This window comes from Ochotona princeps, chromosome 16, assembly GCF_030435755.1.
Source record: "Ochotona princeps isolate mOchPri1 chromosome 16, mOchPri1.hap1, whole genome shotgun sequence".
Taxonomy (NCBI): domain Eukaryota; kingdom Metazoa; phylum Chordata; class Mammalia; order Lagomorpha; family Ochotonidae; genus Ochotona; species Ochotona princeps.
The window spans coordinates 22521273-22545099 of NC_080847.1; the positions used below are offsets into that span (position 1 = coordinate 22521273).

Consider the following 23827-nt stretch of genomic DNA (forward strand, 5'->3'; position numbering starts at 1 on the left):
CTGATTGAGGATGATTGACATGAATCCCACGGAAGGATAAGCAGTGTGCAGAATGCTGCTGGACAGATCACCACGCCGCTGTTGCTCCAGGCCTGGCTCTTCCAGACTTCTCAGTATGTGTTGGCTTTGTCTAGTCCTGTCATTCATAATAGACGAATGCAAAGTCCCAGAAACCTGTTCTGTTTGGGAAGGTTTTCTTTTGTTCTAGGCTTCGGTGGTTAATATGCTTGACAAATTTCAGAGTCTCTCTATCTCTGTAGACCAGTGCCAAAGAATTGTTTTCTGGATTCACTGTTAGCAGCTGAAACAGGCAAGCAACATGATGTATGAGAACACAAGAATTCATTTCAACTCATCACCAGAGAACAGATAGCTTCCAGGTCAAGAACTGAAGCCGGGGACGGGGTTGTCTGGGGAATCCCTCACTAGAAGCGCCTTTGTTCTGCTGTCAAGACATTTTCCAGTGACCCCATTCCAGCAAGTCCTCAGAAGGATTTTCTTTAATGCACTTATGTTTTAATATACGGAAAGATTTGTGGGATATACCACATGGTCCCTAATTAAGCATTTCTCAGTAAGATCAAAAAAAATGCTTACTGATTTATCCATGTTTTCTGGTATAATCTGGAACCACTGTCAACTGACCAACATGAATTGATCAGCTGAAGACACTGGCAGAGGTCACAAAATCTGGATTTCTGGAGGATGAAAGAATTGATAACGAGAATTTGCTACCAAAAGTAACCAACTGGGCCAGCTGCTGTGCCTTAGCTACTTGATCCGTTGCCTGCAGCTCCAGCATCTCCCTTGAGCACTGGTTCATGTCCTAACCACTTCACTTCTGACTCAGCCTGCTGCCAATTTGCCTGGGAATGCAGTGGAGGATGGTCCAGGTGGTTAGGCTCCTGTACCCTTTTTGGAGACCCAGAAGTTCCTGGCTCCTTGCTTGGGCCTGTCCCATTCCCAGCTGTTGCAGCCATTTAGGGCGAGAACCATCAGGTAGAAAACCTCTCTCTTCCCTCTTTCTGTGACCTTGCCTTCCAAATAAATAAATAAATGTTAAACAACAATAAGCAAAAACTAACTTACCTCTTCATCTTCACCTTTGGCAATGTAGGAAGTAAAGCCACCAAATTCTGGATCCCAGCCTTACAGGGAAACAAACAGCGCACAGAAATGGTCAGCATTCAGATGCTGTGCGGATTTAACACCACTGCTTAAACCATGGATCCCATGCTGCTTACAAGTGAGCCATCTGGGAGCTCAGCACTCATCAATCTCATCTGTGAGCTTACATTTATCATGAAGCTTATGGATTTCCTTCTTCCTAAATGCCTTATTTCCTAAGACAGCTACCCTAGAACGCATGCATACTCAATTGACTTTGAATGGGAAAGTTATGGGAGAGAATTAAATGTACCCCGAAAGGGCAGATACACAAAAGCTGGAGTTCTGAGAGGAATAGGAGGGGAACTGGTAGGATCCATTCCTCCATTTCTTAGAGATAAGTTCTCAGAGCTGGAAGACAAACTCATGACCTCTTCGCTTCCAGGTTTGAGATCCTTGTGAGCCAAGACCCCAGCCAATGCACATTACTTTTGCATTGGGTCAGCTGGAGGGGCGCTCAACAGACTGTCCCTCTGCTTTCCTTTCCCCCTCTCACCTTCACAACCACAGTAAAAAAGTAAGTCCAGGGCGAATTCGGTCTTGCTGTTGTCATGGATTAAAGTGTAGTGACCAGTCTTCCAATGCCTCAGCTCCCCTTGACATGTGGGAACACCTGAGTCTAAGAAAGATCAGAAAAGACGTATTGGTCTGACAATTTCTATTAAGAGAGTAGTTTTCACTTCTCTAATTTTACATAATAAATTTCCAACAGTATAGTTTCAGTTGCCAAAAAATATTAATAAAACTGAATTTTGGGCTTGGCAGAGTGGCCTAGTGGCTAAGGTCCTCGCCTTGATCCCATATGGCTGCTGGTTCTAATCCTGGCAGCTCTACTTCCTCTCTATCTCTCCTCCTCTCAGTATATCTGACTTTGTAATAAAAATAAAATAAATCTTAAAAAAAAAAAAAAAAAAAAACTGAGTTTTTAAAAAAATCTAATCAGCGTAAAGAAGAAAATTGTTTGCATGTCACTGCCTCTATGACAAAGACAGATCTGATAACTAAAATCAGGTTCAGGGCCTTTGGCGTGGCCTAACGGCTAAAGTCCTCGCCTTGAACGCCCTGGGATCCCATATGGGCGCCGGTTCTAATCCTGGCAGCCACACTTCCCATCCAGCTCCCTGCTTGTGGCCTGGGAAATCAGTCAAGGATGGCTCAAGGCGTTGGGACCCTGCACCCGTGTGGAAGACCCAGAAGAGTTTCCAGGTTCCCGGCTTCGGATTGGTGCAGCACTAGCTGTTGCAGTCACTTGGGGAGTGAATCATCGGATGGAAGATCTTCCTCTCTGTCTTTCCTCTCTGTATATCTGACTTTGTAATAATAATAATAAAAAAAAAAATCTTAAAAAAAAAAAATCAGGCTCAATAAGATCCACAGCAAACCACTGCCATCAAAGGACAGGTATGTATCTATAAACACCACATTTTTAACAATGAGGAAAGAAAAGGAGAAAAATCCCAAAGAAAATATGCAGAGGTCAGACCAACAATTCATGAAAGAAAACCAAAGAACCAATACAGAGGGGGAAATGCACAACCGTGTACATTAACCAGATGAAGCAAATGCCACTTTCACATACAGAACAAGAAAACTAAGAAAACACAGTGAATAGGCTGCCAGAAAGAGCATCATGTACCAAAACCATATCTAAAAACTACCATTTTTTGTGGGAAAGCAATTTAACAATTGCCTTAAAATTCTGAGTGGTATTGGATGTAGCACTTGTACTTTTAAGGAACTAGTCTAGGGAACTGCTGACAATAAGAAAACCACTTTACACAGAGAGGCCTGATGAAGGCTGTTTATGAAATACCTTGCAGTCGTTAAATGCACTGTAGACTTTCAAAGCTCTTCACTGTAAAATAGATCCTTAAAGCTCTACAAGTGATTTGTGTATGGAATGGCATAGAGTAAGAGTTGGATTTTTTAATTAATATTTTGTATTTGAAAGGCAGAGTGACAGAGAAAGACAGCTCTTCCCTTCATTAGTGCAATCCCCAAGTGGCTACAGTGACCAAGGCTGAGCCAGGCTGAAGCCAAGAGCTTCTTCTAGGTCTCCACATGCATGCAGAGGCCCACAGACTTGGGCCATCCTCTGCTGCTTTCCAGGTGCATTCGCAGGGCGCTGGATAAGAGGTGGAGCAGCTGGGATTGAACTGGCACATATATGGGATGCCAGCATCACAGGTAGCAGTTTAACTCACTGTTGCCTAAATGCTAACCCTTGGGTTTTCCTAAATGTCTCCATGAATGAGTTACGTTGCTTCTGATCAGCATCTGACACCAGTGCCTTTGCTCCCACAGGAACCCAGCCCTTGTCTTTGGTCTCCTCCTGCACAGGGTTTTTCTGGAGATCCTTGAGCATAAGTGGAGGCTGGCAAAACTGAAGCCAGGAACAGAATAACAGGGTTCCGGATTTCACAGCGAGTGCTGAGATAGCTAAGCTGCATTTGTAGCTGCTCAGTTAATGGTACCAACATTTTCACAAAAGTTTGTCCCCTTAATGTCCTGAATTTTCTCGCTTCCAGTAAAAACTGAGTAAAACTTCAGTAAAAACTGAGATAATCACTGTCTTTACTTAATACTCATTTCTTCTGTTCTTCAAATCTAGGCAATTTTCATAGGCTGTTACTAGTACTTAGCAGAAATAAGCTGTTCATCTTTTTTCTCCTTTATGGTCTTATGTGTTAGACTAATTTTAGCCAGGGCTAGCCACAGTTTTCTCTCTCATTTGTACTACTCTTAGCCTAACAAGGTGTATTAGCTGTTCTTCCTTGTCACTCAGATCTCTGCTGTAACGACAGCTCCTGGAAGGGGCTATTCCAGATTATACAGCCCTTCCTCACATAACCCTGCTTCAGCGTTCTGCACAGCACTTGGCATTGCTTGTGCAGACACTGGACTCCTTGTACTGCTCTTCTTGTCTGACTTGTTTCCCAGCTCAGCCCAGTAGACACTAACGACATTTTTGTCAAATGAATGAGCAGCTGAGTGCTGAATGGTCGAGGAGGCATCAACAACAGCATACCTTTCTTTGCTTCTTTCTCCTCAGACTGTGACTCCACTTCTCCGTCGCTCTGCTGGCTGCTGCTGCTGATGGCCGCCTCAGGAAGCCCGGGCTCAGAGGAGCTCTGGCCGGCCCCCTCTTCCGTGTTCTCTGCAGTTGAGGCTGCTTCTCCCTCTTTTTTGTCCTCAGTCTCACTGTCCTCTGAGGGGGCCAGGAAGTGAAGCTTCAGGCCTGTGAAGTTGGAGAGCAGCAAGAACATTGCCTCGGAGCGAAATAACTCCATGCACTCCTTCAGGATGTCAGGCAGTGTGCTTTCCTCAGCCTTCTCGTAAAACCTGAAAGACAGCAATGGCCACCTGCTCATCAAAGCCGCAACTGTAAAAGTATGCAGGGAAGAAAGGCTCATCACTGGGGCCTGGCACTGTGGCACTGTGTGTTGACCTGCCACCTGTGATGCTGGCATCCTGTATCAGCACTCGTTCAAGTACTGGCTGTTGTACTTCCCATTCAGCTCCCTCTTAATGTGCTTGGAAAGAAGTGGAAGACAGCCTGAGAGCTTGGGCCTCTGACGTCATGAGATCTGGATGACGTTCTAGGCATCCGGCTTCAGTCTGGTCCAGTCTGGAGGTTGTAGTCACTTAGGGAGTGAACCAGTACATGGAAGATATCTCTCTATCTTTCCCTCTTTCTCTGTAATTCTGCCTCTCAGATAAATAAATAAATCTTAAGTAAATAAATAAATCTTTAAACAAAATAAATTTGCTGATCATTAGTTTTGCATTTTTTCCCCTGAGATCTTGGCATATCTCACAGAAGTGTTCCGTTGTTACAGAGGAAGACTTTGTTAGGGCCTGCTACTGGTGTCCCTGGGAACCAAACTTCCTCGGCGCAAGTGTCGTAATATTGGAGACGAGTCTTGGAGACAGAATGGCAGGTGCTGAATGCTGAATCCAATGTCTGGGATGACAGATTCTACCTTTTGTTAGGAGGACTGCGGGTGTTCCATTCCACATCTGCTTTCTCCAAGGCCTCACAGACCTTTGCAAATTTCTCAGGCTGGAAAATGGGCAAATAAAGAGGCAATCAGTAATCCTAATGTTCCATACTTGCCTGGCAGATGTAACAGCTTATATAATAATTCAAGTCATTTAAACAAAAAGATTTATTTAATTTTTGGTTGAAATATAGAATTGCAGTTCACTCCCCCACTGGCCACAATAGCCAAAACTGAGCCAATCTGAAGGCAGGAGCTTCCTCTAGGTCCCCTACATGGGTGCAGGGGCCCAACCACTTGGGTCATCCTCTGCTGCTTTCCCAGGCACTTTAGCAGGGAGTTGGATTGGAAGTGGAGGTGGAGCTCAATAGGAGTCCCATATGGAATACTGGTACTGCAAGCAGAGGCTTAACTTACATAATAGCACCATAGCACCAGCCCCAATAATACAGATTCTGAGAAGTGGATATCTAGCCCAGCAGTACCACCGACTTTCTGGTTTTGAGTTTTGGTTCTACATCTTGACTCTGGCTTCCTGCTCATACAGACCCTGGAGACAGTGGTGACGGCTCAAGCAGTATTGCTCCTGCCGCCCGGGTGGGAGACCTGGACTGTGTTTTTGATTCTGGCTATTGTGAGCATCTTTTTCTCTCCCACTTTCTGCTTCTCAAATGAATACATTAAAATACTCCCTTCCTTTAATAAGCATTCTAAACTTAAAACGTCAAATACAAGAAGCTGGTAAACGTGCTGAAAAATTTTTCTTAAGAGGTTTTATTTGTTCAATGCAGTTTCCTAAGGCATCCCATCAGCTGCAAATCTTGCCCACAGTATAATTGAATCTCAATGAGGATTAAACCAACTCACCACAATACTTCCTATATTCTATAATATGCTAATATCAGCTGCAAAAATTCCAAGACAGTGAGATAAAATGTAGATTTCCCCATCCTTTTTTTCATGGAGGAATAGCTCTTAAGGCTATGACTCGCTGGTTGCATTCTCAGCATGTGTTGCTTCATTCAGCCCACAGAACAACTCCACAAGTAAGGCAAGGCGTAATGGAGGACAGATTTAGTGACTGGCTCAGTTTGGAAGGCCACAGGCATAAGACATAAATATAGGCTTTCTGAAGCCAGCGCTGTGGCATAGTAAGCTAAACCTCTGCCTGTGGTGCCGGCATCCCATATGGGTGACGGCCGGAGTCCCAGCTGCTCCACTTCTGATTTACCTTCTGCTTATGGCCTAGGAAAGCAGCGGAGGATGACTCATGTAGTTGGACCTCTACATTCACGTGAGAGAACCAGAAGTTGTTCTTGGCTTCAGATGAGCTCAGCTCCAGCCACTGTGGCTATCAGTGGAGCGAACTAGCAGGTGGAAGATCTTTCTCTTTCTCCTTCTCTTTGTAACTCTGCCTTTTTCATAAAAATACATCTTTCAATATTCATTAACGGTCCATTATTAAAAGCAGTGATGGGGCAAGAGTGGTGGCTGAGTGGCACTACCCTGGGAGTGTTGCTTTGAGTTACGATTCTTTGGGTCCAGCTTCCTGCCAGTGCACGGGTGAGGCAGCAGACTGGCTCCTCTGCTCGGAGCCCTGCTTCCCAAGCAGTAGACCCAGATGAAGTTGAGAACTTTTGGCTACAGCCTGGCCTATCGATATAGCTGCTGTAGGCAGTTGGGAATTGGGTTGGTAGACAGAAGATCTCTATCACTCTGCCTTGTAAATCAACATTAAAAGAGAAGTAAGGGGTGGGTATTCGGTGTAATGGATAACAAGCTGCTTTGCATGCCAACATGGCATAGTGGAGTGCATGGCTGCCCCACTTCCCGTCTGCCTCCTGCTAATCCACACCCCAGGAGGCAGCAGATGTTGGCTGGAGTGTGGGTCCCTGCCATCACTGTAGCACACGGGGATGGAGTTCTGGGCTCCTGCCTTTGGCCCGGCTCAGACCTGGCTGTTAAAGGTATTTGCAGAACGGACTACCAGATGGAAGATCTTTACCTTTGTGCTTTTCAAATAAAATGAAGACAAATTAATAAAAATGTTCTTAATAAGCCTCTTAGGATGGAAGCCTCTGTGTATGTGTGTATGTGTGCGTGTATGTGTGTGTGTGTGTGTGTGTGTGTGTGTATGCATTATTAAGCCTCTGAAGACTAATGGAATATCCGAGAGACTTACCTCTTTTACTCATTACCAAAATAACTGAAAACAAAAGTTAGATATCATCATTTCTATTTCAAAATGAAAACCAAAAACTCCTGGTGATGCCTTTCATGCAGTCAGGATGTAGGCCTGCCAAACAAAATGTTCAGAATAGGAAAGGTGGCCTACCTTAAGAAATTCCTTCAGGAGAATTTCAGAACTTTCTTCAAATTCCTCTTGAATTTGAACTTGGTACTCCATGTCCAGATAAGTAGGATTGATCCAATCATACAAAATCTCATGCTTGCAAAGAATCAGGAGATTTAAAAGATGAATTAACAATTCCTATGGCCTTTGTTCTTACATCATTTCAAACTAGCAAGATACATGGAAATCTTCACTCTCTTCCTATAAAGTACTGTAAAACTGCCTGACAGAGACACTGTAACATCTCTCGAAGGAAAGTAGGGGAGGGCAAGTTCGAAGTCGTTTCACTACTAGGAATTACTAGCTTTTAAAATAAGTTATAGCTCCTAGGACAAAGACTAAATAATTTATGCTTACATCTTTTGGGATGTGAGGGTTCCGAGGAATGAGGGGTTCGAAGTAGATGGGGGGCCTGGTTAGCGAAGCACCGTGAAACCAGCCGCTTATAGACAGACGGGACTTCTCCTCAGAGAGGACTTCAGACACCTGCGGGTAAGACCAGTGGCACATCAACAGAGTGGGGAGGGAGCCAACCAATCAACACAGAGTGGGGAGGGAGCTGACCAATCAACGCAAAGAACAGAGAGGGAGCCGACCAATCAATGCACACTCTTTTCAGGATCCTTCATGCTAGGTGTGAAAGAAGTCCTACAGGAGAGGATCGATCAGATTTTGACCACGGGTGACCGTAAAGCATGATCTTTGGCACTCCATATGTTTGTAGCTTATGATCTTTACCTGATGAAAGGACACCGGAGACACTTCAAAGAAAATCAATTTGTTCCATGAAGGGATAAGAGACTTGACAATCTGCTTCGGCTGAAAGTGTTCTGCACCAGGAAGAAAACAGCCGTTATCATCACCTTCAGGCCGCTCACTTCCCTCGTGATCAGTCTGCAGTTTCTGAGGGTGCCAACACGTATCCTACGAAACCACCCTCTTCCATCTGCTTTTCTTGCCCACATGCTAGTTCCGAGAGGTGGCATCTGTTCTAGACCACCCGTCTATTACTGATGGGGGCTGCGGGGAGTGTTCAGTGTCCTGATAACTGCCGGAGTCGGTCAGTAAACACAGCTCTGACGGGGTCCTGGCAGGTCTGTATGCGCTCCACCTTTCCTTGGCCAGCGCTCCAAAGCAGAAACCCACCTCCAACTGATTCTCATTCTTGGAATAATGATTATTTTAAGTACAACTCGATGAGGTGGTTGTCAAACTGGCATTAATTGGAACTAAGGCAGCAACTAAGTACAAATGGCTGCCATTTCTTCAGAGGAGTACAGATATTGTCTATGAGAATGGTGTTGATGAAGCAACTTATTTTAATTCAGAAAGGGTCACCAGCGGTGATGAGCATGACTGTCTTACCATCAGTGTCGTACAGATCCAGGGTGCCCCCAAAACTCCTGTCCCAGGAAGGAACGAGGTACAGAATGAAGGCGATCCGGCGTCCCTCCAACTCGTCGTCATGGCACAGCAGGGCATCTGCAACGGTTAAATCCCTCCTTAGATCCCTGCACAGGAAACAAGCTGCTGCCACTGGCCTCTGCATTCATTATTAGTTCATCTGACAGCCATGGTAAAGTGTTAGGTCCACACGGTACACAAAATTTTTGCACAAAAAAAAAATTAAATAAAGAAAATTCTGTGCTCAGCGTTATAGCCTAGTGGCTAAAGTCCTCGCCTAGCACACACTAGGATCCCATATGGGTGCTGGTTCTAATCCCAGCGGCCCCGCTTCCTATCCAGCTCCCTGCTTGTGGCCTGCGACAGCAGTCAAGGATGGCCCAAAGCCTTGGATCCTGCACCCATGTGGGAGACCCAGAAGAGCTCCAGGCTCCTGGCTTCAGATTGGCTCAGTTTTGGTCGTTGCAGTTGCTTGAGGAGTGAATCAATGGATGGAAGATCTTCCTCTCTGTATATCTGACTTTCCAATACAAACGAATTCACCAAGTGCCCTCGACAGATAGGACTGGGCTAGGACTGGAGTCAGAAGCACAACCTAGGGCTTCCACATGGGTGGCAGGAAGAACCCCACCACGTAAGTCCTCCCTACGCTGGCAGGAAGTGGAAGTCAGGAATCATAGGCAGGCACTCTAAGGGGGAATGCAGGCCCCTGACCTGCTAAGCTAAGTGCTTCCTCCCTTGACATCACTTTAAATGGCTGTACCACTATTCTATTGCTTGGATTATGAATTCACCTCCATCTCCTATTTGTTTGCTGGTTCTTTTTCTTGGCTATCCTAAAGAATACCTTTCCAATAAATAAAATTATATATATATGATAATGGTAGTCAGGTCTTTGTACTGTTGAGGAAGAGAATTACAATTACAGTAAAGGAGAAAATTTAATGAACTCTGTGGTGGTCAACTGGCACTGGAGGAATCAATATGAAGCTGGTTTTCTGAATCTATATACATATACAGACACAAAAATATATGCAAGTATTAAATGTATGTGTGCACCCACATGTTTATGTAAATGCATACAAATGTCTGCTATTTCTTTTCACTCAAAAGCTACAGAAGCAGTAAGCCTCTAATAGCAAAGGTATCTAGAGTTCAGGCCACAATTCATGAAAAAAGTTCTTTTTATTAGAATTATTATTTGGGCAAGGCGCAGTAACCTAGCGGCTAAAGTCCTTGCCTTGTAAACACCGGGATCCCATACGGGTGCCAGTTTGTGTCCTGGCTCAGCTCCGGCTGTTGTGGTCACTTGGAGAGCAAATTAGCGGACAGAAGATCTTCCTCTCTGTCTCTCCTCCTCTCTGTATATCTAACTTTTCAATGAAAATAAATAAACCTTAAAAAAAAAAAAAGAATTATTACTTATCCAAAAGGCAAACTGAGAGAGAAACACACACACAGTATCTTCCACCCGCTGCTTCACTTCACTGTAAGAGTCAAGGTTAGGCCAAACTAAAGCCACAAATTGCATGATGAATATTTGAGCCCCCATTCCCTGCTTTCCCAAAGCAGGGAGCTGGACTGGACGAAAAGTAGCTGGGATTTGAACCAGAACTCTGATATGTATCACTATTTTTAAGTCATCATTTATTTTCCACAAACAAATGATCAGGATTCTTTGGAATAATGGCCCAGTCCAGGTCATCTGAGGAACTGGACATGGAAAATACAAATATAAATGTTGGAAATCTTGTTTTGCAAAACAAAACAAAACAAAACAAACTAGAAATGAGAACGATGGGGATATCGCAAAACACACAGAACTCAGTTTGAGGGGGTTTTCCTTGATCAAATTGGTAACAATATGAATGTCAGTGTAATGGCAATAACTATCACATCTCAGTCTTTTGGCTAAGATTAAGTACAATGGTAACAGCTGATAATAGCCAATTTCATAAATAGTAACCCCCAAATTAATGTAAATATAAATAAATGAATGAATGTGTAATGGGGAAAAGGAAGATTTTCTTTACATTAGAATGGCTATAAAATCTCATTTGATAATTTTCGTAGTAATCATTTAGCAAGAAATGTTACTGGATATTAAAACAAATGAATCAAAATTTGGTGGGAAACGCATATTTACATAAAATAACTCTAAAACATACATATTAAATGATGGGGGGAAAGAAACAGCGAAAAAAACTGATGACTTCTCTGCTTGATCAAGTGACCACAGTTCATATCACTAAGTAGACACAGAGAATCCTCACAGCACCCGAGAGGCAGCGAAGAACACAGCATGCGGAGTGTCCTATATGAACACCACTTCCAGCCCTGGCTGCTCCACCTTGGATCCAGTGACCTGCTAGAGTGCCTGGGCAATCAGCAGATGGCTCAAGGAGCTGGGCTCCTGCCACACACCCAGGAGACCGGGATGGAGGTCAGGGTTCCTAGTTTCCTCCTGGTCCAGTGCGGTCACTGGGGGGAGTGAAGCAGCAAGGGGAAGATCGTTCTCTTCTCTCTGCCTCTCAATTAAATCAAGTAAATCTTTAAACCAGAAAGAAAACACTGCATTCATTCTGTAATTATTCCTGAAAAGAATTGCACTGTCTGATCTAACAAAGAGCAGTCACTGGACAAACTCAAACTGAAGAAAAATTTTACATGTTATTTATAAATCCTTCAGAAGTAGCAAGATCATGAAAGGTTGGGAAAGACTGAGGAACTGCTATAAACAGAGGTGGCTAACAAGTAATAATAAATAAATATACCAGATCCTTTTGCTGTTATAAAGGACTAATGGTGATATTTGAATGCAGCCCGTAGATGCGATTTTCTGATTTTGATGGTTCATTGCCATCATGTTAACAGAGTTTCCTTGTTACAGGAATTACTCAAGTATTTGGGGATCATCAAAAAGCATGACAAGTTAATTTCAGGTAAAAATAGGAAATAGATTATTTAGACTCTCTTGATAATTTCCTGTAAGCCTGAAATTGCTTCAAATTGAAAAGAAAAAAAAAATCTAGATGGATAAACGCATATGCTATAACTTTTTCATATGTATCACAAAGTTATACTTTATAAGAATCAGTACCAGGTCCAGTGTGGTAGCTGAGTGACTAAAGTCCTTGCCTTGTATGCACCAGGATCCCATATGGGAACCAGTTCATGTCCTGGCTGCTCCACTTTCTTTCCAGCTCCCTTGCCTGTGGCCTGGGAAAGCAGCTGAGGATGGCCCAAAGCCTTGGGACCCTGCACTTGTGTGGGAGACCCAGAAGAAGCTTCTAGCTCCTGGCTTCAGATCAGCTTAGCTCTGGCCATTGTGGCTACTTGGGGAGTGAGCCAGCAGATGGAGGATCTTCCACCTGAGGAAGATCTGCCTCTCTTCCTGTAAATCTGCATTTCCAATAAAAATAAATAAAGCTTAAAAAAAAAATCCACACCAGTTTACACTTCCCCAAGATTGGTCTATGACAGGAAACCCAAATCAAAATTTTATTTCACAGGGGCCAGCATGGTAGCATAACAAATTAATCCTCCATCTGCAGTGCTAGCATCCCATGTGAATGCAGGTTCATGTCTTGGCTACTCCACTTCCCATACAGCTTCTTATTGGTCACTTGGGAAAGCAGTGGAAGATGACTAAGTCCTTGGGCCCCTGCAGCCATATGGAAGACATAGAAGATGCTCCTGGTTTCAGACCAGCACAGCACAGCCCAGCTCTGGACATTGCAGCCATTTTGGAGAGTAAAACAGCAGATGGAAAATCTCTCTCTGTAAATCTGCCTTTCAAACAAAATAAGTAAATCTTTTAAAATGTTTCACAAAATAAAAAAATACTTTCACTTGTTTTCAAAATGATATTTATGCACTCTGCAAGAGAACTGCAAAAAGGCACCCACATTGGTGACAGAGGACATCTCTGAGGAGAAAGAAGGGCAGGGAGGTGAAGGCGACCTCTAGGGCTCACACTGACAGCTTCTCTTACATTGGTTTTTTCCTCCTTAAGAATCTCTTCACTTAGTACTTTCAGAACAAAAAAAGAAATGGAAAAATAGTGTTTAAGGAACATGCTTCTTCCTTAGCAAGCCTAAGACTACAATTTCTCTTATCACTTCTGAATTTCTTGCTATTATATCCAATGCTGGTATGCAGTTGTATTATGAGCAACCTGTCAACAGTTCTCACCACACCCCCAAACAGAACCTTCCACCCTGCCAGGTATGTTTAGTGGAACTTGGGTCCTTATCAGGAAGATCCTGATGTCCCATAGGGCCACGCAGCCTGGTATTTGGCACACTGGTGTCATTTCTCCACCAGTGTTGCCATGAGGCCTTTAAGCCCAAGATACCTAAGCCTCGTCTTCCTTACCGGTGAATTCATATTTAGCACAGGACATGTCAATGGTTGGTTCCAGGTCAATCTGAGAGACATCTGAAAGCCAGGCTCGGAAATCTTCAAACATGAGCTTCCTAGAAACGGAAATAAAAGATTTTGGCACGATGCCACAGCTATTCGTTCTTGCAGCTTACAGTTAATTCAGGAGATTGATTTACTCTTACATTCATTCAGGACATCTTGACAGATGTTCTCAGTTTAAACTTGCATGGTTGAAGACTAATGTTCCCAGAGGGACACATGTGCACATCTCCTACTCTAGCTCAGTCCTGCTGAGCGCTTCATTTTCTCAGTGCTTTCCTGCCCTTAAACTCCACATGTGCCCTCTGGTGTCAGCAGTTTGCCCTTTGTTCTAACGGTCTACCACATCAGTGTTCCACTCCAAATTACTGATGTTCAGACACGCTCTTCAGCAACAGGATGGAAAATTCAACTGCTTTTCTTCACCCAGTTCATTTTCAATATTGCGTATGTTTCCTCCCACCCACTGGATTCTTTGACCTAAGGACAAACTGTTCCCGTATAAGCCTGAGAAGCATTCAAGAGCAACACCCACAGAGCTCTGAGGAGCGTCAGGGCAGAGCTGTTAATCCTCAGGTGATGTGCACACTGGCTCTGCCTCAGCCCGGCCATCTGGAGCAACCTTGCGCAATTCTTTACCCTTCACCTGCAAGCTCCTTATCTTTTCCCAGAAATGCTCCTTTTAAATTAATCAGTCTTCTTTCCAGCATGCCCTGCTTCTTAATGTGTTTAGTCATCATGCTCTAAAAATAATCATCTCCTGTCTATAAGAAACCTGTTCCCCTGACCTAGAGCCTGTCTTTCTGGATTCAGCCAATATATGTTCACGGTGCAAGGACAAATGAATGTTTGCTATCACTGAACAGAAATTCTGACTAGAATTTAATCAATCACTTCTGAACACTTTCAAAAAGTCATTCAGTTATTGGACTTGTGTTGTGTAGGCCTGGGTCACTAGTACTTTTTCCCTGAATAAATCTTCTGTTAATGTTTGCAGAGTTTGTTGCTCTTACTCGATAGGCACTAACTGGGTGTTCCACAATTTCATTCACTTTTCACACCGCCTACCAGGGTTTGCACAGGTTAGGGGCTTAGTCCTATAGGACTGCTCCTCCCACTTTAGACATGTGGCTGGCTGCAAATCAGAGGTTCCCATAACACCTGCTCATTTGTTAGATAATGTACTCAGTAGATTACCAGTTTATTAGATAAGGATATAATTCAGGGGATAGTCACATAGAAAATGAACTTTTGGCAAGGCATTGGGTTGGGGGTCATGGAACTTCGATGACAGCTGTATTCATACTACCTTTCAGAACCTACAGGTGCTTAGATGTTGTAATGGAGCCTTTGATATACAGACATCATGGATTGAACTATTAACCAATCATCAGCCCCTCTTTCCTCCCGGAGGCTTCAGTGGTTGAGACTGGAAGTTCTAACCACCTAACACTGCTAGTACAGTAATCAGAATCCTCCTTATGCCTTGGGTCTTTTCACGTCATTTCATGAACCTAAGTACAGGTGTGATGTTACTTATGGATAACGAGAGTTTTTTTATTCACTTCCATCTATTTCAGCATTTAGGAAAAGCAGCGTTAGGAACAGAGACTAAGACCAAATATACTTATTATCACAAATCACAGTATCACAAGCACTTACTGAACACGAGGGCAGTACTGTTGTAGACTTCAATTAACTTTATACTGCAATAATTGTGAGCACTAAACTAACTGCACAATAGTTAGATCTTTCCCAGACATTCTGATGTTAATAGGAGAGCAATAAAGATAGTGAACAATTCCATTTAACAGTTTAATTGGCTCTCCATGTAGCAATCTGTAATATAATTTGCAAGACGCTTAGCCAATCAACTTCAAAATCGTTAACTATGAATTAAAAACATTCTCAACTATGCTACTTCAAATTATGCACATAAAAAAACTTCACATCTTTTGAACCATCCTAAAATTCAAGCTCATATAAAGTGCCTTTGGTGCAGAGGCTAGACACTGGCGGGTCTTAGCCTCCCCCCTTACTGTTTCCTTGCCCCGCTTTTACGATTGGAATTGAACCTCTTCCTACCACTCACTCCCTGGTAATAGGTGTGCAGCTGGCCCTGCAGGAGCCCCCTGGACAGCATGCATGAGCTCACTTGTCTCCCTTACGGATAACACCAGGAGCTTTGGGCTTGTCTAGAGGGGTGTCATTTTTAGCAACCCCAGGTCCTGAGCAAGAAGTAATTACCACCTGACTGGAGCCTACTGTCACCATTAACTCCCCACAGAACAGGATATAGCTGACCAATCAAAGGAGGGATGCTGAGTGCTGCAGCCCAAACCAGGTACCTGCGACCCTAACTTCATCTGTCAGAAGCTTTGCTGCTCCCTCCTTCAGAGCCTGGGAATTGTGCACTAGCTTGCTCTGACCATGACGGTAATGCTTCTACTAGCCCATGTCAGGAATTGACTTACTGTGCACTGGGCTAGGGAAACCATATTTCAAGGTTCTACAGCAATTCTTTCCACTAATTATGAGTATGTTCTGTAATAATTCTAGTACAGGGCCTGGCACAATAGCCTAGTGGCTAAAGTCCTCGCCTTGAATGCACCAGGAGCCCATATGGGTGTCAGTTCTAATCCCGGCGGCTCTGCTTCTCATCCATCTCCCTGCTTGTGTCCTGGGAAAGCAGTCGAGGATGGCCCAATGCATTGGGACTCCGCACCCGCGTGGGAGACCCGGAAGAGGTTCTGAGTCCTGGCTTCAGATTGGCTCAGCTCTGGCTGTTGTGGCCACTTGGGGAGTGAATCAACGGATGGAAGAGCTTCCTCTCTGTCTCTCCTCCTGTCTGTGTATCTGCCTTTCCAATAAAAATAAATCTTAAAAAAAAAATAATTCTAGTATAAAGATATAATCGAAATGCCCAAGCATTTGGATAAGAAATATCCTATATGTAATCCTTCATCATTACATACAACATTGTAACAATTGTATATTGAATCTTTAAGCACATCCTTGATTATTTTCTCAAAATTCTACACAAAAACATGTACACTTTTAAAGATTTTGATGTCTCTTAAAACCATCTAAGACCACAGCAGATATGGGGGTCTTCAAAAGTTGAAAAAAACTATACATAGATTAAAAACCTTATATCCACATTTATTTATCTTAACAACAACAACAAAAAAGATTTGTTTATTTATTTGAAGGTCAGATTTATGGAGAGAGAGCAGGACAGGAGATCTTCCATGTGGTGCACTCCCCAGATGGCTGCAATGGCCTGGCATGGTCCAGGCCAAGGCCATCTGTTTTTCTAGATAGGTGGCAGAGACTAAAACACTCAAGCCATCTTCCACTGCTTTTCCTAAGCCAATAGCAGGAGGTTGGATGGGAAGGGGAACAGTCAGGACAGGAATCAGGACTCAATTGGGGCATCAATCAGTATTGCAGATGGTGGCTTTACCAGCTATGCCACAATGCCAACTCCTAAATTTATCTTTTAATTCCAATTTTCCATGAACCTTCTTTACTACCTTTAAGATATCTGCACTTCTGTCAACATGGAGTTGTTTCAAATATTGGTCAATCTAATACGTAAGAATGGAATCTTGAGTGTAAATCTGTGTTTATTTGATTACTAACCAAGCTGAATATTTTACCATTGAGAACTTTGGCTTAGGAGGCAGACTTGGGTTTGAATCTCGGCTCCCTCAATGTTAGCTAAGTGAAAGAAACAGCTTTCTCTGAGTCTGCTTCCTCCTCTACAAAATGGGATAACAGCATTCACAGCTTACAGGTACAACAGCTAAGGCAGTTCCCGCTCTGTCTAGCAGATGTTAGGCACTCAGTAAGTATGACATCGTTACCTTAAAGCAGAGATATGAGGCTCTTTTCTCTTCTTCAAATCATCAGACTTCACCATGAAAAAAAGAAAAAAAAATCTTTTGTAGAGAAACGAAAGAGTACTCAGTGAATGTTGTGGCTACACAGCATTGTGTGACAGTCTAGATGTCCCCAAACTAACCCGCCTAAGCTTGAGCCAGGCCTCCTCCATATGGAAGCTCTGTGACTCGGCCAAATTACTCAGCTTCTCTGTGCCATATTCATCCAAGATATACTTAGGTTTACTTAAAAAAATAGGCAATCAACTGAAAAAAAAAATTTAACAGCATACAGAAGGTGATTAGCATATTGTAAAAAGCCACTGGGACAGCAGGATTTGCAATCCTGTGGGCTTCAGAGAGGCGCAGCAAAGGCCCCAAGGAGGTTGGGCAGTGTGCCAAGGTATCAACGAGCCAGGCAGAAGAGCATTCAGGCCCTAAGGATAGCACTTGCCTGGCCTAGTCAAGACACCACAGGGGACTAAGTAGCAGAGAGCCGGGGCTGTCAGCCTAACCCTAACCCTAATCCAGAAAATGAGGCCTCTGGTAACCCGGCACCCAGTACTTTGAAGTACTGTTGTGCCAGATTTTGAAATCCCCAGAAAATCATTAAGTCTGAAGTTGATGCTAAGGCATAAAGGTGGTTTGTTCAGGTTAGCCTGGGTCTCTCAGCCACCCTCCCGAGCCCAGCAGGGCTGGGCGGGGGAGGGGCAGCCGCAGCTGAGGCTGCAGCAGGATCAGAAGGGAGGACCAAAGAGGAGAGAGAGCAAGCCTGAGCCCTGGTTGAACAACCCAGCTGTTCTTACACATTTCAGGCTATTAATTATACAGTCATAATTTAGCAGGTTTCTATTGGTGGGTTTGAAGCAAGCAACTTTCAAAAAGTACAAATCACTGAGCTGCAGGGCGGTGGATCCTATCAAACACCAGGTACCTCCTTCCTGAGGAGTGGTCTGCCTAAGTGACCTGCCAGGTGTCCTGCCCGGTGTCACGTAGACTATCAGGCCTGGAGTTCACACAGCCCCCCAGCCAAGCCATTAGGGCAGGAATTACAAAAGGCAGAAAACACCTAGGTTCTTCAGTACATTGGTTTTTAAGATTTATTAGAATTTAAAGGTGAAACATGATTCCATCGCCATGTTTTAATTGAAATAAAATATACATTATAGAAAATGTACTATTTTAACCATCTGAAAGTGTATAATCCAGTGGATTTTAGTACAGATAATGTTGGGCAACCACCAACACTCTCCATTCAAGAACCTTTTCTCATCTCAAAAGAAATCCTGTATCCCCCAACTCTTGGCAGCACTCATCTACTTCTTGTCTCGAAGATTTCTTTGCTTACTCTGGAATAGTCTGGTGAATCATACAACATATAAACTTTCGTGTCTAGCTTTTTTTTTTTAAAGCTCTTTCAATTTGAAAGTTGGAATTACAGACACATGGGCCTGGTTAGTAGCCTAGCAGCTAAAGTCCTTGCTTTGAACGCCTGGGATCCCATATGGGTTCTGGTTCTACTCCCGGCAGCCCCACTTCCCATCCAGCTCCCTGCTTGTGGCCTGGAATGCAGTCCAGGACCGCACAAAATCTGGGGATCCTGCACCCGTGTGGGAGATCCGGAAGAGGCGCTGGGCTTCTGCCTTTGGCTAGGCTCAGCTCCAGACATTGCAGCCACTTGGGGAGTGAATCGTCGGATTCAGTGTGAAGAGTATTGTTCCCCTTGCATGGCAGGACGCAGAGGATGTCTCTACAGCCACCTGAATGCAGCTCCACCTTCCTTTACAAGGACACTGGACCACCCTGAGGAAGAATTCTAACCCATTCAGGCATTGTTTGCTACTGTTGGCTTTTACTATCAATGTTTGCTTGGAAGTTAATGAGCTTGGAGCTTAATGTCAATAATGTCTTGCAAAAGGGCGTTTTATTATTCATGCCATCTTGGCTGTGCCCATGGACCTTTTGTTAATGAAGGGATCTATGTTTAGGGTTTCATTCTTTCCTTGATCTTTAGGTTCTTCTTTTCTTTATGATACAAGATTGAGTTGTAGAATAAGAATTGTAGTAGGAACTTCTATTGAGTTTTTAGGTGAAACAAACGGCAAAACTATTCTTGGATAAACCCACTTGACCATGCAAATTCCAGAGCTTGTGACTCCTTCTGTATAAACAAAGGGGACAGCTCTCTCACACTGTCCATTATGATCCTGGAACTGCAGTGGTCCGTTTATTTTCTCTACGCCTATTCTATGCATCCTTCACGAGCCCTGAACTCAGCTGGAGCTGGACTCTTTCTCTCTTTAAAAAGACAGAGAATTACAGAGACAGAGAGACATCTTAAATCTACAAGCTCAACCGCCAGATGGCCACAATGAGAGAAGGGCTGGGCAAAAGCCAGAAGCCTCATCTGGTCTTCTAGCTAGGTAGCAGGGGCTCAAACACTTGAGCAGTCCTCCACCAATTTTCCCAAGCCATAAGCAGGGAGCTGGATCATCAGTGGAACAGTGGGAACACAGTGCCCCCTATGGGATACTGGCTTTACCTCCATGCCACAACAGCACCCCTGTGCCTACATTCTTTAAATCAGCATGCTGTCACACTTCATCCACACTACAACAGCTGAATTCCATTCTTTTTTTAATGGCTCAGTAGTATTTCATTGTATGGGCATACCACATTTTACAAATCCATTCTTCAGTGTGTGAACATCTTCCACTATTTTTTTTTTTAGGATTTACTTATGCATTTGAAAGGCAGAAAAAGAGAAAGATAGATCTTCCATCTGCTGGTTCACTCTCCAAGTGTTCCCAATGGCTAGGTCTGGACCAGATTGAAGCCAAGGTCGTCATCCTGGTCTCCCACAAGGGTACTGGGTACCAGTTCCCTGGGTCATCCTCTCCTGCCTTCCCAGGCACATTAAAAAGAAGCTGAGTTGGAGCAACCAGGACTTCAAGTGGTGTTCTAGCATGGGAAAACCAAAAGAATGGTATGCTGAAAATGGTGAAAACCTATCTTCATGAGAAAGTTAATGTTAAATGCTGCTGCTGCCTAGTAAGAGTTGAGAAGTGATGAATCTATTTAGTCATGCGGAGGCTGTGGGTGAGCCTGACGAGCAGTTTCAACAGAATAGTACAGGTGAAGGGTCACAGGGATGGGGGCTGCAGCACTGTAACTGAAGTTTCTGCCAGCAGCTCCAGCATCCTGTAAGGCGCTGATTTGAGTCCTGCTGTGGGTGATCACTCAGTTTCCTGCCCTGCTGCCTGGAGGGCGTGGCTTCAGCCTAACCTTCCCTATGACCTGAGGCACAGCCTTCAGGCCTGCATGTGGAATGTGACCTCCAACATAGCTAGAAGGTCAAGGGAAGTACACCTGAACATGACCTCTGACATGACAGGAAGATCTAGGGAGATGTGTCACACAGCCAACTGCAGTGTCTTTGGTGGGTGTGGGGTCTGTCGGAAGGCTCCCTCCTGCCCTCCCCTTCCTTACCCTTTAAAACCTGTAACCTGTGCTCTAATAACGCGGACATTCCTCACCAGCTTGTCTCCGGTGGTTCTTGTGGTGACCTCGGGGCCTGCTGGTGGCTCTAAACCCCGAGATCCTGCTGCTCCACCGCTGATCCAGCTCCCTGCTAACCCACTATGAAAGCAGCAGATGTTTCAAGTTCCTGGGCCTGCCACCTATGTAGCTTCAGCCCGACCCACCCTTAGTTGTGATGGCCATTTGGGGAGTGAACTAGTGTATAGAAGATCTCTCCTTCTCTCCATAACTTTGACTTTCAGAGCTCAGAAACAAATTTTATATATATATACATATATATATATATTTTTTTCACATTAATGGAGAATTCTCAGCCGCCGGGCCCAATAAAGCAGTTTTATACCCATGGTGTTAGGGTGAAGATGCCCTGTTCAAAACTGAACATGGTAAAAATTATTCATGGAAGAGTGTCACACCTCTCTACCCGCCGCCCCCTCCCCCCCACATGGCTTGGGGAAAACAGTGAAGGAAGGACCAAGTCCTCAGGTTCTGCTACCTGTGCGGGAGACCTGGCAGTAGGGAACATTTGCAAAGTAAAGCAGCAGGTGGAAGATCTTCCTCTTCCTCTGATGTTTTACTTTTAGAATAAATAATAAACCTTGAAAAAATTTGCTTACGGCCCGGCATGGTAGCCTAGTGGTTAAAGTCCTAACCGTGCACATGCCAGGATGCCGGTTCATGTCCCAGCAGTCCCTCTTACCATCCAGCACCCTGACGGTGGCTTAGGACAGCAGTCAAGTACAGCCCAAAGCCTTGGGACTCTGCACCCGCATGGGTGACCCGGAAGAGGCTTCGGATCAGTTCTGTTGTGGCCACTTGGGGAGCCAACCAGTGGAAGGAAGATCGTTATCTCTATATCTCCTTCTATCTATATCTGCCTTTCTAATAAAAATAAATATTTTTTAAAAAATTGCTAAAATGGTTATCATTCAATGTATGCCTCTGTGCAGCAAACTGCTCATCAAAGCACACCTTATCCCTTTGCTTATGAAGTACTTAATAATTAACTTCATGTAGGTCTTGGCTATTTCTGCAATTACCACGATCAACCTTATTATTTTAAAGTCCTATAGGAAAAGAACTGTCAAAATCTCCCATATATTCATCACCGCATGTAACACATAGTTTATATTCAGTACATTTATGTGATATGAGGGAATGTCTTCAAAATGTCAACATGATGACCTTCTAAGGCAAAAGCTAGAACTTTAAAGTCTTAAAGGTATCTGAGGATAAAAGATAGTGAGTTTTCTGAGGTGGAAGAGCTAAGTGAAAAGAAATACCTGCTGAAATTTATATAAATCATTATATTTCTCATGGAAGTCCAAATTCAAAAGTTCCTTCTGCAGGCTGTCCAGGAAGTCCTGGTTTCGGATGAAGTTCGGGATCACACAGTGCAGAAAGGGCTCCATATCCATGACAACAGCCTCTGTTGGAAGGAAAACATCACCCATGGCTTTGCTCCTCTTTGTGTTTTTGACTCCAAGTGACACAGTAGAGAGAGAATGAAAGACAATGGCCATGAATTTGAGGAACATAAAACTGAAAATTTCTAAGATACAGGGGAAGAATTATATGCTCTGCTTTTCTTAATCCACTCTGCCATTTTTAAAAGAATAGAATGCACGACTAAAATACCAGTCCTTAAAATAAGTACGGGCGATGCCAGCAACTAAGCAGTCTGCTCTTGCACTGTTTCAGTGGCTATGTACTGAACTGAACATGTTTTAGATGTCTCATTCACTTGCCCCAACAGTAAGAGTAGCAACACCGGTTGGCGACTTCTCTCCTACCCTACTTTATCCTTCCTCCAGTCAGTCCCTACACAGGAGCACTTTCCTTTTTTTCAGTCCCCCTCCTCCCCAGCCCCCAGTCAGTTAAGGCATAAGGCCCTCTGTTTTTTTTTTTTTTTTTTTTATTTCTATCCCAACATTTCACCCAGTGCCTCTGTTGGCCAGGAGTACGAACGGCCCCATATTCACCACTACCACCTAGCACATACAGTAAGGGCTGTACAAGCATTCTTTCATTTAATCCTTTCAGCCACTCTGAGTGGTGGTTATCACTATGCCCATCCTCCAGAGGAGGAAACTGAGACGCGCTTTCGTCTCAGTGTACAGCTATCTTGATCCAGCACACGCAGGAGGACTCCATTCCCAAGTATTGCACAAAGGAAATAAAAACCACCCAAACTTTCAAAGGAACCATAGGACATGCTAGAAGGTGACATCTGACGCCGAGATTCTAATCTTCCAGCATACCCACATGTACTTTCTCAGGTCAGGTGGCCAACCACGTCAAACTGAGTTAAGCTCAGGCACCTGCTCCCTCTGCTCCTAACAAGTGCTCTGACCAGGGCATCCTGGGACCAGGGAGCATCACCCTGGCGGGGAGGGACCCACACACGTCAGCTTATGAATCCAATTCGGCATCTTTCCGACGTTAAACACGACGGTCTCTGAAGTGTCAGAAAGTTAAATCCACTGCCCTGCGACGCACATGCAAGGGAGAAGAGGCCAATTCCCTCTAATTGCTGCCTCCCGAATTCAGCTACCAACTCGTGGACCCTCTACTCCCAAAGCTCCCCGGCCTACACCCCCTTCTCTTCTTAGGTTTCTAGAGCCACACTGAACGCGGGATGGAAGGGACCAGCAGCGAGGTAGGAGGGTCGCAGGTGGCCGCCGTCCTCCCCTTTCCGCGTGCGGCCCGGTTGCCCAGAACTCCGCTCCAGACCCCCGCGCGCCGGAGCAGCCATCAGAGCCCCCGATTACCATGGCTGAACGGCGTCCTGCTTGTCCACGCTTCAGCCACCTGCTTCTTCAAGGTTTCCTCCGTGACAGCGTCAGAAAACTCCGCAATAACTTCCTTCTTGCCCCTTTTCCCTCCGCGGCCCGGCCCGGGCTCTGCGGGCCGTTTCCCATTCATCTCTGCACAATCTCAGGCCACGCTGACCATGCACCTACTTCTCCCACCACAGCGACTACAATTCCCAGAATACCTTGAGTCGTGTGCTCGCTAGCGCTATCCAATGGAAAACGCTCAAGCTAAGGGAG

At 44.4% G+C, this 23827-nt stretch overlaps 1 protein-coding gene across 1 annotated transcript; it reads right to left on the reverse strand.

The window, feature by feature from the left end:
- OGFOD1 (2-oxoglutarate and iron dependent oxygenase domain containing 1) lies at positions 1-23753 on the reverse strand. The gene is made up of 13 exons (XM_058674754.1): positions 23546-23753; positions 22058-22203; positions 17220-17266; positions 13303-13403; positions 8887-9003; positions 8260-8351; positions 7879-8007; positions 7504-7617; positions 5151-5230; positions 4196-4509; positions 1664-1786; positions 1090-1148; positions 1-301 (listed from the first exon to the last, which is right to left on the reverse strand). Exons 1-13 carry the CDS (start codon positions 23697-23699, stop codon positions 140-142), a joined length of 1638 nt encoding a protein of 545 aa, XP_058530737.1. The 5' UTR covers positions 23700-23753; the 3' UTR covers positions 1-139.
- Between the last annotated feature and the right edge of the window lie 74 nt (positions 23754-23827).

What these genes read in the sequence shown, in the direction of transcription:
- OGFOD1 (XM_058674754.1), bottom strand. Translation starts at nt 23,699, where the DNA reads ATGAATGGGAAACGGCCCGCAGAGCCCGGGCCGGGCCGCGGAGGGAAA. An exon ending in ACCCTCACATCCCAAAAGAT is followed by an intron (nt 7,618 to 7,878) that starts GTAAGCATAAAT and finishes ATTCTTTGCAAG; the next exon opens with CATGAGATTTTGTATGATTG. An exon ending in CCAAAGGTGAAGATGAAGAG is followed by an intron (nt 302 to 1,089) that starts GTAAGTTAGTTT and finishes TGCCTGTTTCAG; the next exon opens with CTGCTAACAGTGAATCCAGA.